The sequence below is a fragment of the Callospermophilus lateralis genome, chromosome 1 (genome assembly GCF_048772815.1).
Source record: "Callospermophilus lateralis isolate mCalLat2 chromosome 1, mCalLat2.hap1, whole genome shotgun sequence".
NCBI lineage: Eukaryota > Metazoa > Chordata > Mammalia > Rodentia > Sciuridae > Callospermophilus > Callospermophilus lateralis.
This window is the reverse complement of record NC_135305.1, coordinates 33055701-33074435: the sequence shown is the minus strand read 5'-3', so window position 1 is coordinate 33074435 and position 18735 is coordinate 33055701. Positions and strand designations below refer to the sequence as shown.

General features: G+C 36.3%; 1 protein-coding gene across 1 annotated transcript in view; it reads right to left on the bottom strand.

The window, feature by feature from the left end:
* Positions 1 to 8140: 8140 nt before the first annotated feature.
* Dync1i1 (dynein cytoplasmic 1 intermediate chain 1) overlaps positions 8141 to 18735 on the bottom strand; it is a 293109-nt gene continuing 282514 nt past the window's right edge. Inside the window, exon 17 of the mRNA XM_076861407.2 lies at positions 8141 to 8258. Within this exon, the coding sequence (XP_076717522.1) occupies positions 8148 to 8258 (111 nt within the window). The 3' untranslated portion in view covers positions 8141 to 8147. The remainder of the gene's footprint in view (positions 8259 to 18735) is intronic.

Genomic DNA, 18735 nt, shown 5'->3' with positions numbered 1-18735 from the left:
AAGAGTCAATGAGTATCATTTACATTATCAGAATAAAAGATCATATCAATAGATACTGGAAAGAAGCACATGATAAAACTCAGTGCATACTTGTAAAGCCTCTCAACAATCTGAGAATAGAATAGAATGTCTTTCATCTATGAAAACATTGTGGTTTTCAGTGGTGAAACACTGAAACTCTTGTATATAGAAAGGTATGTCAGTTCACATCTCTTCAACAACACTGAGCTGGAAGTCCCAGCTAGTGCTACAGGGAGGGAGAGGTGGAGAAAGAGGAAAAGAAAAACAGATAAAGATTGGGAAGGGGTTGGGGTTGTAGCACAGCAGCAGTGTTTGCCTTGTTTGTGTAAGGCTCTGGGTTCAATCCTCAGCACCACATAAGAATAAATAAATAAAATAAAGATTGGGAAGGAAGATTTAAATGTTTTACTGTTCTCAGATGGCATAAATGCGTACATATAACCAATGGAATCTACAAAAACCTATAAATAATACGTATATTTAGCAAGGCTGCAAAATAAAGATCAACATCCAAAACAAACTTTATTTATACAAACAAGCAAAAAATTAGGAAAATAAAATTTGAATAAATAATATTTATGGTAGAATAAAAGTATAGATAAGTAAAAATAAGTTATTAAAAAGATATCCACATATTGAAAACATTGGTGGACTTAAAGAAGAATCAGTAAATGAAAAGATATACTCTGTTCATGAATTGCAAGACTCAACATTTTTGAGATGTCTATTCTTCCAAATTTAAATATAGTTTTAATGAAATCTCAAAGTAAAAGCAATAGACTTTTTTAAAAAGAATTAAACAATGATTCTAAAATTCATGTGCCAACACCAAAGACCTAGAAGAGATCTTTAAAAATTTTTTTTCCAGGATTAATAATAAAGTCATAGTACTTACAATACTAGATGTCAAGACTTGATAAAAAGTTACTGTAGTCAAAACAATGTGGTAAAGAAAGACAAGTTGGTCAATAAAATAGAACTGAGGATTCACTGGTATAGCTACACGTATATGGTCAATTGGCTTTTTACCAAGGATGCTACTTTAATTTAATGAGTTAAAAGAAAATGATCTCTCCAATAAGTATTGCCAGAATTACTGGATATCTGTAGATTAATCAGCCTTAACCACTACTTCATCCCATACACAAAAATTAATTTAAGATTCATCTTAGACTAAAATGAAATAGATAAAACAACAAAATATCCAGAAAAAAACACAAGGTAGTATCTTTTTATTAATATATATATATTTAGTTATAGGTGGACACAATACCTTTATTTTATTTTTATGTGGTGCTAAGGATTGAACCCAGTGCCTCACACATACCAGGTGAGCATTCTACCACGGAGCCACAACCCACCCCTACAAAGTAGTATCTTTGTGAATTGTGGCAGGAAAAAATTGACTTGGAAGGATCATAACACTAACTGTAAAAGAGTAAAAAATTAGATTTCAACAAAATTGAAAATTTCTGCATATAAAAACATTCTATAAGAATGACCCTAAGAACAAGAAAAGCTGCTCAAAATCATTAGTCATCAAGGATAGATGAACTAAACCTGCACCTAACTACCACTTTCTATTTAGCAAGATTGAATAAAATAAAAACCAATAATACCAAATTTCAGAGACACTGTGGACCACTTGGAATGCTGTTTATTGGGAATGCAAAAAGGTACACAGCCACTCAGCAGAACTTTTTTGAAGTTTCTTTCCTTATTCTTTATTTTTTAAAATTTTAATTAATTTATTTATTTTGGTACTGGAGATTCTCTCTCTTTTTCTTTTAATTTTTGAGACAGCTGAGGCTGGCCTCGAACCTTCCATCCTCCTACCCCAGCCTCCCAAGTCACTGGGATTACAGGCGTGCACCACCACACCTGACTGTCTTTTGAAATTTCTATATTAAACATTCTTTGAATATGACCCAGAAATCTACTCATAGTGTTTACCTAAGAAAACATTTGCCTGCAAAAAGAATTTGAGTTTTAATGAATGTTCATATTGATATTAGACAAAAAGGCCTTAAAGTGGAAACAACACTAACGTTATCAGCGGGTGAATGAGTGAGTTGCAGCATAATTGTAAAATGGCATACTAATCTGCTATAAAAAGGAATATGTTACCGAAATATTCAGCACACAAATAAATGTAAAAAATATATTGAGCCAATGAGTGTCAATATGATTAAGACATAAAATAGGACACATGGAATGATTTTGCTCATGAGGTTCTGACATGAAAGTCATGGCAGAAATCAGAACAGCTACTGGAAAGGGCCATGAGAGAATTTTCTGTGCTGACTAAAATGTTCTGTATCTTGTTTTATGTGATGGTTACGTGAGTATACAAAGTTGTTAAAACTTGACCAGCAAACATTGTTTGTGCATTTAGTGTATGTAAATCATATCCCACTAAAAAAATATAAAACATACTTTTTCTCATTTTAATTCTACCTATAATTTTTAATTCTCTATGTGCTTTTCCTGCTGGGGACCGTCAGAGGTTTTTAAGCTCATCTTCTATTGTGTTTGTGGTTGGTACTGCAGTTTTAAACTACAGCTTTTTCATACTGACATTGACCTTAGGCCTTCAGGCAGCTTGCTGCTTTCACAGATTAAAAAGTTAATTGAAAAATCAGTCAGAGGAATGACCTTAGTTATATTAAAGGGTGGAATTTTGAAATACATGCATGAAGATTCATAAACTCAATGCTTTCAGCATTCCAGATAGAAGAAACAATTAGTGCAGAGGCCCTATGATTGGATGTGCTTGGTGTATCAAAGGAAGCGTGAGAAGACCCAGGTAGTTAAGATTAGAGAGTTAGGATACAAGATCAGAGAGGGAGTTAAGGTCAAATCATACTGGGACTGCAGGCCATTAAAAGGATTTGACTTGACTGCAAGCGATGTGAAAGGCACCTGCATGTTTTGAGCAGAGGAATTCAGTGTCTAACAGCGTCACTCAGGTGACTCTATCCATGAGGGACTGGAGGAGTGAAAGGAGGAAGCAGAGAGAGAGACCAGTGAGGAGGCTATCTCACAAGAGCTATTAGACAGATGACAGTTTGGGCTAGCCTGGTAATATGTGAATGTTCTCACTTCCGGCCATCTCTTCTCTCATGCAAAGTGGATGACTGGAGTGCACAATGCAAAGATCTGTTCACTGAGTAGATTGGGCCTCTTTACTATCTTTCAAGCCACTCCTGAATGTGGGTATAATGTAGCCTTCATCCATTTTGAACTTTCACCACAAACTGAGCCAACCCATTTTTTAAAAAAATTTAAAATTTGTTTTAATTATACATGAAGGTAGAAAGCACTTTGATACATCATATATAAATGGAGTATAATTTTTTTGCCAACCCATTTGTAAACCAAACTCTGATCCTTACCTCCTCTTTTGTCTGGTCATACAGAACCTGCCCTCCTCACATATGAACAATTTATACAAGCATGCGGGGGGCGGGGCTGGTAAAATTCTGGTTAGTGGCATTTAGTGGGCTTCTGGACTATCTTGTCATGCAACTAATTCATCTCTCTGGTTCTGTTCAGATGTACCTCTCAAAATACAATTTCCATATTACAAAGGGGTTTCTTCTAGGTCTGCCCAATTTTGTCAGTTGGTGGTGCGAACATGACCAACTTATAATGGGTCATTTGGATGCATGGTAATTTCATATCCTGTTGTGAGGGACCCAATTTGTACCAGGACCTAGTGAAAGGAGGGCTACTATTTTTGTTTTGGATGGCAAAGCCTTCTTCCCGAATCCCATAGGCCACATATTACATCTTTTCTCACCATTGACACTTCCAGTTCCATGGCACCCATTGATTGCTCTGCCCAAGCAATAGAGCTCTTTGTGCTACAGTTTGCACTTGCAGAAAATTCCTTTCCCATTCCCCCAAAGCTACAGCAGTAACCTTAGACATGGAAGGTGTTGACTCCAGAACCCAAGAAGTTCTACCGGGTGCTGTTCTTTCTTCTGTGTTGAGAATTCTAACCTGCAGCAGTTTGACTTTAGAGGAGATAGCTCAGCGTGTTCATAACCATAGGGATGGTGGGATTCCAAAAAAACTTCACTGAAGTAACAGGTCCCTAAATCATCCTCAAATTCATTTTCTACTCTCTAGAGCACAAGCCTCTTACCAAGATTTCTGGTGCATTAGGTAACTTTTGCTTATCCTACCTGATTACTGTGGTGCAATTGATGCATGCAGCAGTGTAATGTACTCTGAATGTGAGGTAGTTCAGAACTCTATGGCAGAAGAGGAGAGATCGGCATATCCTTGAGGCAAAACTGAAAATGAATATTGTTCTTCCCATGTGAGTGCAAACGATTTCTTTTTATATAGTTGTCATGGAAAAGAATGTATTCGTCAATGGCCACAGACCATATACTAGAGAAACATTAATTTGTAAATGAATTATCCATCTAGTCTAAGAATGATATCACATCTGGAGCAGCAGCTGCAAACACAGATATTGCTTGGTTAAGCTTATGGTACTCAGTTTCTGAAGGGCTAGACTGGTGTATTTAACTATATATATTCCAGGGACCACTAATCTACATCTTTTAGGTCCTTAGAGTGGCACTAATGTCTGCCATCCTCTTCCTCAGACCCTGAGATGTAATACTTTTTACTTTCTTTCTTCACCAGGGGAAGTGGGGGCATGGCAGTTTCAGAGATCTTCAATTAGCTCCTGTGAGAGCTCTAGCCTCAAAGGCCAGGGAACTCCTGCAGTCATAGCAATTTCAATTGGCCCCTCAAGGATTAGGGAAATGACCATCACTGAGTCTATCTACCCAGTGGGGCCATTGTGACCCCCATACTTGTAACTGTTCCATTATATTACCTGGTCACCATAAGCCACCACTCCAGCAGAGTTTCAATGTGAACTCAGATTCCATATCCAATATAGAATATGGGACTCATCTGGATTTTTCTCATCTACATTGTATGTTCACCTCAATAAATGGCCATAGCACCTTTTGGAGAAGGACTTGGGGGGATCATCATAATATATATTTGCAATGGTGTCCTTCTTTCTAGCCTAGCTCCTCTCAGTCAATAGGTTCTAGCCTGAAATATTGTTCAGGTCTGGGTAGTAAGCACAGAATTCTGCCTTCAGCCTCCTGCTCCTTCAATCTTGTCTTCATGATTTCCATGGCAGACATCAACACCCTTTTCACTGCATATTTTCCCCTAAGTATGCCGTGTCTTATTAATTATTCCCACAACATTCTAAGGGGAAGGCCTCCTTGGCTGCTCCTCTGACCTAGTTCCCCATTACAGCTATGGTGGCTTCCTGACTTCTGCTTGTTAACTGCCATTACCATCCACTGTTACTCTGAGTTCCTTTTGTCCTCATGGATTTTAATAACTATGTCACCTCCCATCAGCCCTGGCCTGCAGAGGAAACCACCACTCCCAGAGATGCTGAATAAGGAAGGAAAAAACTTACATATAGTTTCAAATTACTGCACAGTTCTAAGAAAGTTCTAGCTGTGCTCACAGGGAATCCTTGAGCTAGTGATACATCAGGGAAGTCTCATGTCTTCCTGGTACAGGCCCACTTGGATTTCCCTCTCACACTGCCGTAGCTGGAAGCCTGCGGGAGGAAGCATCGTCTTAGGTCATGAAATTCATGGTGAGAGATTTCAGAATAAAGCAGTTTGAGTTGTTCATCAATTACATTCTCTGCAATAGATCTGAGAGACTCATTTTCATGGTCACCACATTTCATCTGAGCCATCAGCTGGGATGACTTCAATGGCTGTGAGCTGGATCGAGAGTGAGTGTGCCAAACAAGGTGGAAGGAAGCTCTAAGGCCCCTTAAACCTTTCCCTGTGCTGTTTATGTTCCTCACAGATGCCTCAATTCACAGCCTAAATCCCCAAATAAATGATTTTTGGAGGCAGGGTCTTTGGGAGGGAATTGGTCATGGGGGTGGAGCCCCCATGAATGAGATTTGTGCCCTTATAAGATGTGAAAGATGATCTCTCTACTCATACAATGAGAAGATGCCATCTGCAGTGCAAACCAGGAAGAAGGTCTTTGCCAATAACTGGATCTGTTGGTGCCTTGATATTGAACTTCCCAGTTCCAGAACTGTGAGAAATAAATTTTGATTGTTTAAGCGATGTCATCTAAGCCCCAACTGGCTAAGACATTCTGAAAACCACGTAGTATCACTTACCCCATGTCCTATCAGTTATACAAGGTCAGCCCTGGTCAAGGTGGGATCTGAGGGGCAAAGCCTGAGGAAGCATCCTGGAGACTAGCTACCCAGTGGGATATAGAAGCACATAAAGGCTTGTCGCATTCCATGTGCCTCCTAAAAGTGACTCTGGTCTTTGTACTTTTCGCAGGCTTCTCTCATTGAAATATCATTCAGAGTTTGGTCCACAGAGACAACTCACAGGCTTTGGATTTATTCTTAGGTATTTTAATATATATTTGAGAAATTTTATGCAACACTTTTCATTAGATTGCTTTAAAACCTATTTTAGACACTCGATTTTTAAAAAATACTTTTAGATGTATATGGACACAATATCTTTATTTATTTATTTATTTTATGTGGTGCTGAGGATTGAACCCTCACATGTGCCTCACATGTGCTAGGCAAGCGCTCTACCACTGAGCTATATAGTCCCAGCCTAGGCACTCATTTTTTTATCCACAAAATTTCATTTTTCATTTATAAAGAATTTAAATGTGTAGATGCTATGGAGCACTTTGTGAAAAGTGTATCATAATTTTGAAAATAAAAGAAATTTTAGTTCAAGGAATCCCTACAAACAAAATACCAATGAAAACTTTCTTCCTAAAATGCTGAAACCCTGTTTTTAAATGTTTAGCCACTATTTAATTTCATTCTCTATAGGCATGAAGTGACCTTTTGAAAAAAAAAAAGTCATTTTAGACATAATTCCTAGTTCAATAGTAATAAACATCATTTTCTAGTATGAATTTTTTAAATAAGAGAAATGTGTGGAACATTTGGTATTAATCTTAACTCATCTTATTCCACTGTTTGAAATTGTCTTTGGACAAGGGTGACTTTGGTGATGGAGGCAAGGGACAGCCTCCCCCAAAACCACACACATTCCCTCATAAAAGTAAAACTGGGAGTCTACGTTTATGACCAGCCAGGTCGGCTGCCTATAAACTCATGATCAATCTTTAACATGGCCCTAATGTATCATTCCCAACCCTTGTCACCAGAGAATTCAAGTCAGCCTTTCCCCAAGCCAAGGATTTACCCACACTGGTGCAGACCTGCTTTAGAACATTTTATTGGCAATACTGATGTCATATTTAGGAACCACAGACTTTTGTTGGACTGTATTAGTTTGAATGACAAGTATCAATGGTCAACTATATTTGAAATATTGTTAAAGTACCTAGAAATAATAGGCATTAAAATCCATTCCGTTCACTACAACAAACCTCTAAAGACTTCGTGTTTTCAGTGGAACTGGCATACTGTAATTGTTATTTGGAACTTAATGTAACCTCAACAGCAGCAGAGAGAATACAGTCCTCTCATTATGCACATGCTCTAGGATCGTTTATTTTAATGCTTTCAAATAAATATGTTCCATGCAGCACACTACAATAAATAAGGAGCAGCAATGTTCTTCTAGTAAATCCATTCATAATGTGAGTCACCATGTAAAACACCACATCTCAAGTCTTTGGCCCTGTACCATATCATGAGGCACACCACATCTGCACCCAATCATATCTGGCTTCATATGGATTTAATAGGACTATGCCAGAAGTGCATGTAAGCACAAATTTAACCAGAGGTTTCCAGCTATTAAATACAGCTACTAAGTAGTTAAAAGGCAACAACTAAACCCGTAAAGGTCCCTCACCCCCTTCATTTTTGAGACAGAAATATAAAGGTAGAAATGCTCTGGTGAATTTCAGGTCAGTGGAAATCATGGTGGGAGACATTTGGAAAACTTGGAGCAAAGCTGGCACAATATGGCACCCAAAATATCACGGCAATACTGATACTGAATGAACACAGATACAGTACAATGGGCTTGACTGCAGATGCTGAACTCTCTAGCAGGGGAAACGGATGCGCTGAAGCCGGCTCAAATCCACTAGGCAGATAACTCAACAGCGCCTTCCTCCTCACTATCAGCTCTGTTAGCACGAATCTCCACCAGGGTCCTGGCGAATCGCGTCCATTCATCATTGTGGGGAACTGCCAGCTGCAAAGCAAATCAATGAAGAAAAGATGAAAAAGATATCTTTCCATCTGCAAGCCTAGATGCCCGAGTGGCGGCTCCTCCCAAAGCAGACATTTCCCTTGGAATGTAAAGGAAACCAAATATTCTTCTTCTTTGAATCAAGTGGCAACTGAAGTGTTGCTCTTAACCTAACATGAGAGAATAATGTCACTCTTAGAAGCAAAATCACTCATGGAATTTATCGAACTTTTAAAAACTTACATTAACTATACAATTACAGCAGCCCCATTAAAGCACTTTTAGTAATGAAACTTCTTCATAAGAAGGTCAGACCTAGATTGAACCCAGCAAATGAAAAATGCATTATTAACCAAGATTTCACAATAACTGTGGTCTTTTCTTTCTAGTCAGTGCTATTGATCTTTTTCTTAATGTGTTAATGTACATGGCAAAAGAATAGCTTATAATATACACAGAAATTTTTCTGCTCTGATGTATTTTTCTGCTGTTGGATGTTTCCAGCAAGACTTAATTTAATGATAACTATGAATAATTGTATTACAAACCAGCATTTACCAGGAGTTCTGTTTTAAGTACTTTACATATATTAACTCGTTTCTCACAGCAATCCTAGGGATAATAATTTTACCCTACAAATGTAGAGTAAGATAGCTGATTTTAGAGAGGAAGAAATTGAGGCACAGAAAGATTAAATAATTTTAGCAAGATTGCATATTTAGCAAATATCGTGCCAGTGCATTATGGTTCCAGTATCTGGATCTTAGCCATTATGCTATGCTGATTTGCCAAAAAGGCAGATTTAGAAAATTTCCCCAGTAATATCTTCTACTGTGTATAATTCAGTGAGGAGAGAATTAAACACCCCCCCCATGAAAAGTGAACATATGAAGTTTTAAAAGATAATGATTTCTCTACATAACTTCCAAAACCAAATTGCTTAAAGATATCAGGCAAGTGTTTGCAATAGAAAAGAAAATTATTTGAAGATGAAAAATAGAATTGAGTAGAAGTCTGAAGGATTTCATATAGAATAAAATTGATTTGGACATTATAGTCATTTTCTTGGAGTTTTACTCTCTAAGATGGTATAATCAATCCATCTACATACCTGTATCACACATGCTATCCATATATTCCATAAACATTAAAAACATATTCACTGCAATCAACATCCATTTTTAAAAATTAAAAAAAGGAAGAAAATAAATCTGAACATTTTGATCACTTCTACAGCTGGAAAATTACCCACTACACAGAGACAGATGATTGGAACTTTAGGTTTTTATTAGAAGGAGTTATATTCTCAGATACTATCTGTCCAAGGAAACTTACTGGAGAGTGGTGATATTGTTATCTAAAGTATGTCCTTAAATTAGTGTTCTAGTATGAAGGTTAAATGTTTCAAGAATATTATTCTGGAAATGATATACAGGTGGGGAAGTAAGTTCTTGGACCTATTTTGAGAAATTCTATACCAACAAGAACTCTCATTTATAGTCACATTAATAAAGTTTTTGAATAATTAAATACTTCTCTTATTGAAATGAATTTAAATTTCTTTTCAGCAATGACAGAAATTTACAATAGTATTAAATGACACGGTTAACCTGTTTGCATGTTCCATTTCCCCCACTTTGAGTTCTTTTTCTATGTTTCACTATTCCTCATTTTTTCTTCAATTTTAAATAATACTGCACTGCAGAAATGAAGCCCCCCGCAAATAAAAGACAGAAAAGAGCTAATCAAAAGCACAAGCAGCCAAGGGTTGATCTCATATTGATATGAAAGAATAGACCCACAATTTCTTTTCCCTCCTCCAATACCTGACCAAGCCTTACAAGAAAAAAAAAAAAAAAACCTAAGGAGAGACAAAAGTCCCATAATAACACATTTGTAACCTTTTCTCATAAAAGGTAAGAAGAAAGCAAAAGCTAAGGTACCTCAGATTTTCATATAGTTTTAAATATTAGGAAAAAGGTATAATATTAACTAATACACGTAGCATAAAGAGCTGAGTTTGGTTCCCAAATATGAAATTGTATTACCGGTTAACAAGCGAGAAGTTTAAATTAACATATGATACCCTGTGTAATGTTTTACCCATAGCAAGGTATAGAAATTATATCCTGAAACAAGAAAATGGCTAAATGTGTTTACATAGTTTCATGTAGTAGTAAAGGCTGGACTCTTAAGAAATGACCCTAGTAAAGATTATGAAATACTGAGGCTTGAATATGTGCCCAGATATGTTATGGGACAGAACTGAAAATCATTTACGCTAGATAAAAGTGCACATCTAGCTTCTCAAGAGTAAACATTATCAAATTTAAATGTTTCTGTTTAACAAAATAACAATAACGACAACAAAATACAAAAATAACCCAGAAATCAAACTATAACTTGGCCTTTTTCATTGGGGCAAGACTGACACTACTAACAAATCCCTTTAAAATGCAGATTTGTTATCACAAACATTTTCACAGTATCCAAACATGTCTTCTTTTTTGATTTGCTAAAGTTTTATGTAGCTTGTCAATATATTAATAGCTCGTTTTTCTAAGCAAATTTGTGTTGCCAAGTCTTTTCCTCTCTAGAACATCATAAACTTCACAAAACATGGTAGTTCACACATATCCAATTCTAGAATGGAACATGAAGAAAACACACTTGCTTCTAGAAACTTGGAATGCATTTACTACCTCATCCGATTATGCTTTTTCATTTTAGTTGACTATAAAAATAACCCAAGATGATGGTAATGTTAGATTTAGAAGGCGAACTGCAGACTTCCCCATTTTTAGAATTAAATATCACCATCAGGAAGCACTTTAAGTATAATCATAGCTTGAATGTGTGAATGTGCATTCACAGCCTGTTTCCACACTCAGAGTAATAATTTTTGGCATTTGAATTACTTGTAGGTAAGGCCAAACAGGTGTCCTGACACACAAGAAGGCCATTCTTGTCACTTTACATCTATGACTGTGAAGGGAATCTGTTTGGACAGGACTGTCCTCCCCTTGGCAATTCTTCCTGCCTGGTACTCTCTGGTTAGAAAACGTGAGGAAGAGACTCAAGGGCATAAATGTGCTTGAAACTTTCCCGAGGGGGCTTTTAATCCAATAGCACCTTACTCATCAAATAGGAAAAACCTTTGTTCACGTTAAAGAATGAGACTGCTCTTGTGTCCTAGATAGCACACAAATATATTCAATACTCAATTAGCATTGATTAAGCAACAGTGGTATGCCGGGCACAGTGTTAGAAGTAAAGACATAGCAGTAAATCTTTTCAGAATATGATAACTAGGAAATACAGGCAAAAACTCTGATGTTTTTGTAGGAAATATGTATAAATACAATCAAAATGTGTAAATACTGGCATAGTTTTTTATTTTTTAAGATTATCCAATGCTCAGAAAATGAATTGCCTAAAATGTGCCTTCCTATAGTAACCACTGAAACATTTCCTGATATCCATTGTGTACCAAGTAGTGGGGAGAGAAATGGCATGCTAATCTCACTGTTTTAGCCTCTCTCTGAGTTTCTATTAAAGCATGAAAACCTAAATCTAGAGCATCCAAGCATGGCTATGGATTTTCCCCACCGAACATCATAATTCAGAATAATTTCTAAACAATTTACATTTGTGATAGAAAAAAATATTCACAAGTTTCTGAGGGTGATGAATAATTTCAATCAATTAAAAATAGATGTGAATCAATGGGAGGAAAATGACCCATAGTTAAATCAAAGAAACGCCATTAAAGAAAACGAACTTAGAAAAATCGTCCAACATTGTTCTGAGTCAAAGTGGATCTGGAAACATTTTTTTTGCCTTCAGATTCATCTGCTAAAGTCACATCAGAGGTCGGGGATGACTCATAGTTTCCCACTGCTTCTTAGAACAGAGTTCACCAACAGCCAGTCCACCCCCTGTTAGATGACTCTTTTCTAATTTTTTTTCTTTTTCCTTTTTGCTAAATGTATAAAGCATTTTAATGCCAAAAGCATTAAGGGATCTGCTTCCTGAGATAATAAAATCTTAGCTCTAAGAGTGACCATCTTTTATAGATATGGTATGACCCTATTTTTTACAGCCAAGGGAATGAAGGCCAAGGGTAGTTACTGAGGTAGCAATTTGGCCATAAGGAGGCAGCAAAATGAACCTCAGATTTGGACAGGAGACCTGAGTCCTGCTCTCATCTTGGTGGCTGGCAATGGTCAAGCACTTAACCTCTCAATGCCTCAATTGTAAAATGGGGATGATGACGTCTGGCCATTTATCAACAGAGATGTGAGAGGGCGAGAAAGGTAATCTAAGTGAAGAACTGCTACGAGGCCAGCATGCAAGAGTCAGGCACTCTTTTTCTTTAAATTGTCACTCAGATGAAACGGGTTCCTGAAAAGGATATGGATGGATCATGCATATCACTTCTACAACATTTTTTCTGGCTTAATTTTTTTTTTTCTTTCTTTAACAATTAATTCTGATTGTGATGGGGATGTTAAGGAAAAGGGTACAGGACCTGTCTTTAACAGGTGGAAAAGGGAAGTCGAGGGAGCCACGTGGTCTGATTCAGGCCACATAACTTTCACATATTTGTGTGGGGCAATCAAGGACCTCACCCTCTGAGAACGGCCAGCATTCCAGGGCAGAATGGCAGGCGGGTAATGAATTTCAAGACACCTGCTAAAAGATTCTAAGGACTTTATTTAACCTTCTTAGAGTCTTGGGAGACAAAAGGTTGAAAATAAAAAGCAAAAATACAGAAATCGTGTAAAAAAAATTCATGAAAATGGACCACATTAGCTGCTCCCCTCTCCTAGTACTTGTGAGGTTGCATCATGGATCTGTACCCACCTCTCCCACTGAGGGACCTTTGGATGTCTCCCGCCCCCACCCTCTCCTGCGACAAATCTGTCAGGCCACTGGGTGTCATGCCTGGGCTTCTTGGGTACCTAACAGGGGGCACAGAATGTGTAATAACTAGATTTTGAGAACTGTATCAGGGTGGACTTTTTCCACCTTAGATAGCAATCAGATCATTTCTCTCTCTTCTCTCTCTCTCTCTCTTTTTTTTTTTTTTTTACCAGTTTTGCAACTTATTTTCTGTGTTTCCTCAGGAAACATCATTGATCTTCACTGCCTCACTTGTGTAAAAGGAATTATAAGACCTATTTTCTAACACTGTTTTGAACATTAGATAAGACAAACAAACAAACAAACAAAAAACTCCCAGTAAGCTTAACACAAAATGCTCAATAAGTTTAGCAAAGCGCTTGGCAGATGATAAACTCTAAATAAGTGATAGTTTTCTTATTTTTCCTTCTTAATATTTATTCTCCTCCCATTTCTTTTCTTTTCTTTTTTTCTGGCTCCTCTCCCTCTTTACTTTCTCCCATTTTCCTCTTTCACCTATGTAGAGTTGCATTTTTTAAAAAGAAAATTTCCCTTATGTTTTACTACATTTTAGTTCTTAAAAACTCATACAGGGGCTGGGGTTGGGGCTCAGTGGTAGAGCATTTGCCTAGCATGTGTGAGGCCCTGGGTTCGATTCTCAGTACCACAATAAATAAGTAAAATAAAGGTCCATCAACAACTAAACAAACAAACAAATAAATAACAACAAAAAAATGCCTCATACAGATGATTTCTTAGTCATTCTTTTAATAATAGCTAACTTTCATGAGCTAGGTACAGGGAAAGAGTTTTGTTTTGTTTTGTTTTTCCAGATCACAAGAGAAATTCTGCCAGTTAATTAAAATATAAATATTCTTTTTAAGTATAAACACACACGCTCATATCTATACATATATTTTATTTTTCACATATGATCAATACATCCTAATCTAGCTATTTCTTTGTTATGGCACTTCCTACAGCAGGATTCTATGTTTCATTCACCTCAAGTTATAAGGCTTGGTAACAGCTGAACATGTTGTTATAAAAAACGAAGTGACTTTTTGTAACCAGGGTTAAACACACAGATACCATTCACATCTTTCTTTATTAGAACTTGGCTAACCATTTTAAACAGTCCCTCAGTCAAACTTCCCTTGTTTTTTAGTAATTGTTGAGAGTTTATAGAACCTAGCAGCTGATTTTAAATTGCTTCATTATCTGCAGTAACTCCTACCAACTCTATGCATATTTTTTATGGTAAAAATATCTGGCTTAGGCATTGGTTAGTTTAAAATAGGTAATTTCAAGAAATCTTGGATAATTAAGACATTAGAAAAGTATTCGGTAATTTCAGTTTGGTTTCTCAGATACATTAACCATGGCAAACAAATTAAGTGAATAGGAATCTAGGTTTCGAGATAAATATTCCATGGATATGCGGTTCATCGGCATCTTTGTAATCTTTCAATTAAATGAACTCATTTAAAAAAAAAGTCTGGGGGACTATTATGCTGAGCATTGATTCTGAACAGATACATAACAAATCCATCTTCTGTGTTAACCTAAACATTCAAGTTTTCTGTTAAAAAGATATCTTACAAATTACCTTTTCACTCTAATACCTATTCTCTTTCAATGCATTTACAGAGACGGTGGAAGCGTTGTGTCAGTTCCCACCAAATGACTGTTAAACCCTTTTGAGCTCTAAAAGCTTTATAAAAAGTACAATTATTAATGTCACCCAAATTCAGGAGACTGTTGATTTACTGATACACAAATGCACGCCTGTGTTCAGAGGAAGCCTGTATTTTTTAGGACAATTCCCTTTGCCACACACACAGATGGGAGCAAAGTGGGAGGTAATAAGCGATGAAACAGCCGCAGGAACGGCCAAGCATCCCAGCCTCCCATAAATACAGCTCCACTGTATTTAACTCTCGGGAGAGTCTAGCATCACTGTTAACAATGGATGAAACCACCGACAGAATCCTGAGCCAGAACGCAGTATACAGAGGGCGTAAATGTACTACAGGGTTCGACCACAAAAAGATATACTATGTGGTAACTTAGTATTTAGAGCAGTTTCAGAGAAGTAGAGAAAGCAAGAGTCACACAAGTTTCTGCTCTGCAGAGGCTGCCATTCCCAGTTGATAGGTTAAAATTTCGGGGAAACTCAGGAGTGTTCTAATCTAGTACACCCCGATGGTATCTGACTATTCTTGAATTTGTTTTCATGTGAAAATTCCACCTAAGGGAACCCTCATAGACTCATGAAGCTTGAGACCCCTCTGCCAAAAGTCTCTTCCCTGTGTCTTTAAATGAGCAATTTATTTTTACTGCATGATTCTTAGAATAACACTTTAAAAAAAAATCCATTACCACCTAATTACGGTAAGAAATGAAAGTAGGACATAAAAGACAAAGTAAATAGTAAAAAAGTATGGGTCTATATCAATTTCAATAACCCAGTAAATAGCCAAGGAAATTAATACTTTAAACACTACCTTAAGAAATTAACATTTAAACATACTCTTCATGTTAAAATTTAGCATCTAAAAAGCCTGTCAAAATTCTGGCATTTTTACCTGTGAAGAGAAAAAAAAAAAAAAAAAGAGCTAAGAAGAAGAAGAAAGAGCTAATTTGCTGAGACTTAAAAGATATCTCTGTTCATATTTTTTAAAGCATAATTATTTTTTTTCCCTACCACTTGGCATAATTCATTTCTTGGTCCAAAAGATGAAGAAAACACGAAAAACAGTGGCTGAGAAGCAACGATGGAAAAGAAACTTTCTAAACTTCAATTATGCCTTTTCCCATAGCACAAAAGATCAAGAAAATGGCAGGAAAAAGAAAAAGCATGTGCTACTCAAGGCGATCTGTCCTATTAGCTGACTAACCATCTCTCCGTTCCTTTCTTGATATTATTAACTATAGGTTTTCTAGTAAATTCCTAGCAACCACTGCATCTAAGCAGTTTTGACAAAAAGGCGGCTTATTGCTAAACACCTTAAAAACATTTACCAAGGTAATAAAAGAAATGTCATTCCCTCCTACTGAATGTTTGGGCATAAAAGAGGTATTTTTATAATGCAGTTCATGATTTACCATATCTATAGTGTCCAAAAAAAGCACAATGAAAAGGAAGCATTTTTTCCAGTGGTTTGACAACTGTTTGAATCAACTGTTATGCTTTCATTGCTCTAGTGGCCAATTGCTCACTTTTAAAAGCACAGGAGGGGAGGGAGACTGGGATAAAGACTGAGGAGGAAGGATAAGTACCCTTTTCAGAATATATTTTCTAAATATGCATTTTTTTGTGTGCAAATGTAGTTAAATGAATTTTCCCCTGTCCCTCAATCTATAGTGAACTTGGAGACTGCATTCTGAATGCTTCAAACAATTAAGCTTTCGCTTCATTTTCTCCCAAATTGTCACCTGTGAATCATTCATTCTCCCATCAAATATTTACTGAGTGCCTATTATGTGCCAAGCACTGTGCTTGATGATGTTAGCCTCTTCTGACACTTTGCATGCTTTTTTTTTTTTTTTTTTGGTGGTTTTGTTGGGTATTTTGAACCCAGGGCCTTGTGTATGCAAGGCAAGCACTCTACCAACTGAGCTATATTCCCAGTCCCCACTTTACATGCTTCTGTGGATGTCACACTCATGTGACTGCCAGAGCAGGGTTACCAACATGAGTAGTCAAAGTGGTCCTTTGTCTTTATAATACTAGAAGGCATTTGCCTTCCATCTGAGAAAACTTATTTCTGGGACCAATAAAAACAAAAGACTGAATCTAACTAAATATTGAAAAACAACTAGCTGGTCAGCAGGAGAAAGGGCCATGGAGCAATTTTATCTACCCAGTAGCTTCAAAGTAAAAGGCAAAATTTCTTCTACGATGTTAGAAGCTTGCATTTTCCTTAAATAATAAATAATTGATGTTTTAAAATTTAAAAGATGTTCTGATACCTGACATTTTCAAAGATTCGTGTAAACTTTCCTTGAAAGCCGAATGCAATGATTCATTCACTATCTCACTTAGCAATCCAACCTACATGGCATATAAATATTTATACATAAACACAAATAAGAACACAATTAACTTCATATTATAATTTAAATATGCTAATAGCAGCACACAAATACTTGTAAAAAATAATTGATGATCCCTTTCTATATAGACCAATGTTTAGTTTAGATCCACACATGATTGGACAACTTTATACTGGGCCTTCTAAGCTGTGATTTGAGGCTACTGTTCTAAGAGGCAATTTTTCAAGATAAAATTTAGCAGTTTTGAAATTCTAAAACCAAACACAATTTTGTCAGCCATTAAAAAAAATTAACACTATAATTAATGACTGCTTCAGAATCCAAACCGCTATTGAAAATGACAGTTTGAAACCACAGAAGAATCATAAAGATGGTTAATTATACAACTGGTTCTTGTTTCAGTAGGTTTATATTCATAGACCATTTATCACCAAAACGAGAATATATGAATTTCAGTGAATATTGCAAATTACTATACACACATTAATTGGTTTTTACAAAATTAGATATTAGGGCTTTCTTTTCATTTAATCAACCACCTCATAAAAGTTGTAAGTATTTTTATATCAATTCAGAAAAAAATTTGCTCGAAAAAGTATTAATCCTTTACGTCCATTTTCATAAACTAATGCTATTTGAATAAGCACACTATTTATATAATAATTAGTCTAATCATGGCCTTTTACATGTATCATTATCAAAATGAAAGCCACTGCTACTACGTTCACTATAAGATGAGTAATTATAACATTAATTGGAATTAATAGCACCTTTTCTTTTCTTTTTAAAATTAAGCACTTTTCCCAGGAGAAATCAAGTTAATACTAAAATTACAATCATACATTTTACCACAATTATTTTTTTCAAACACATGTAATTTATTATGACAAAGAACTGAATTAATACATTATTTCAAAGTGGCTGATTTCATATAATTATATTTATTAGCACCCCAAATCTGCCCATACAAATATGCTTTTGTGCTCTGTGACTTAACTGCTCAGCATTGTGGCCATAACGCTAACAGTCAGATAAAAATCTGAAAAATCCAGTGGAAATCCCAACTTTTTGTTTCTGAATTATAAAATATCTAGATACTATTGACAGAACTGGGTATTTGGATATTCTGTTTTTATCTGGACATTTCACATCATGGAAGAATTTATGCCTATCTTTTCCTTCCAGGGAAGGAAAGCCAAAGGAAATAATTAGCATCCGCTAAAGAAACTAATATTGTTTCTCCATCAAAGAATAAGCCAGTACTTACAAAGACCTTCAAGAAACCAGCAAGTTCCTGCCCTGCTCCCTTAATGAGAAAAACGAGTGCCTGGGTTGATCATAACTGGACGTGGTTGAGACCAGCTCTGCTCTCTTCTGGAGGCTACCAAAGCTCAGCCAGGCTGGCAGGTTCATCTTGAGCAGGGGATAACAGCCTCCAGAAATCACAATAACTGGCTGATTTCAAATGCAGTTCCTTTTTCATTAAGGGATTTTTGTTTGAATGAATCCCCAAATC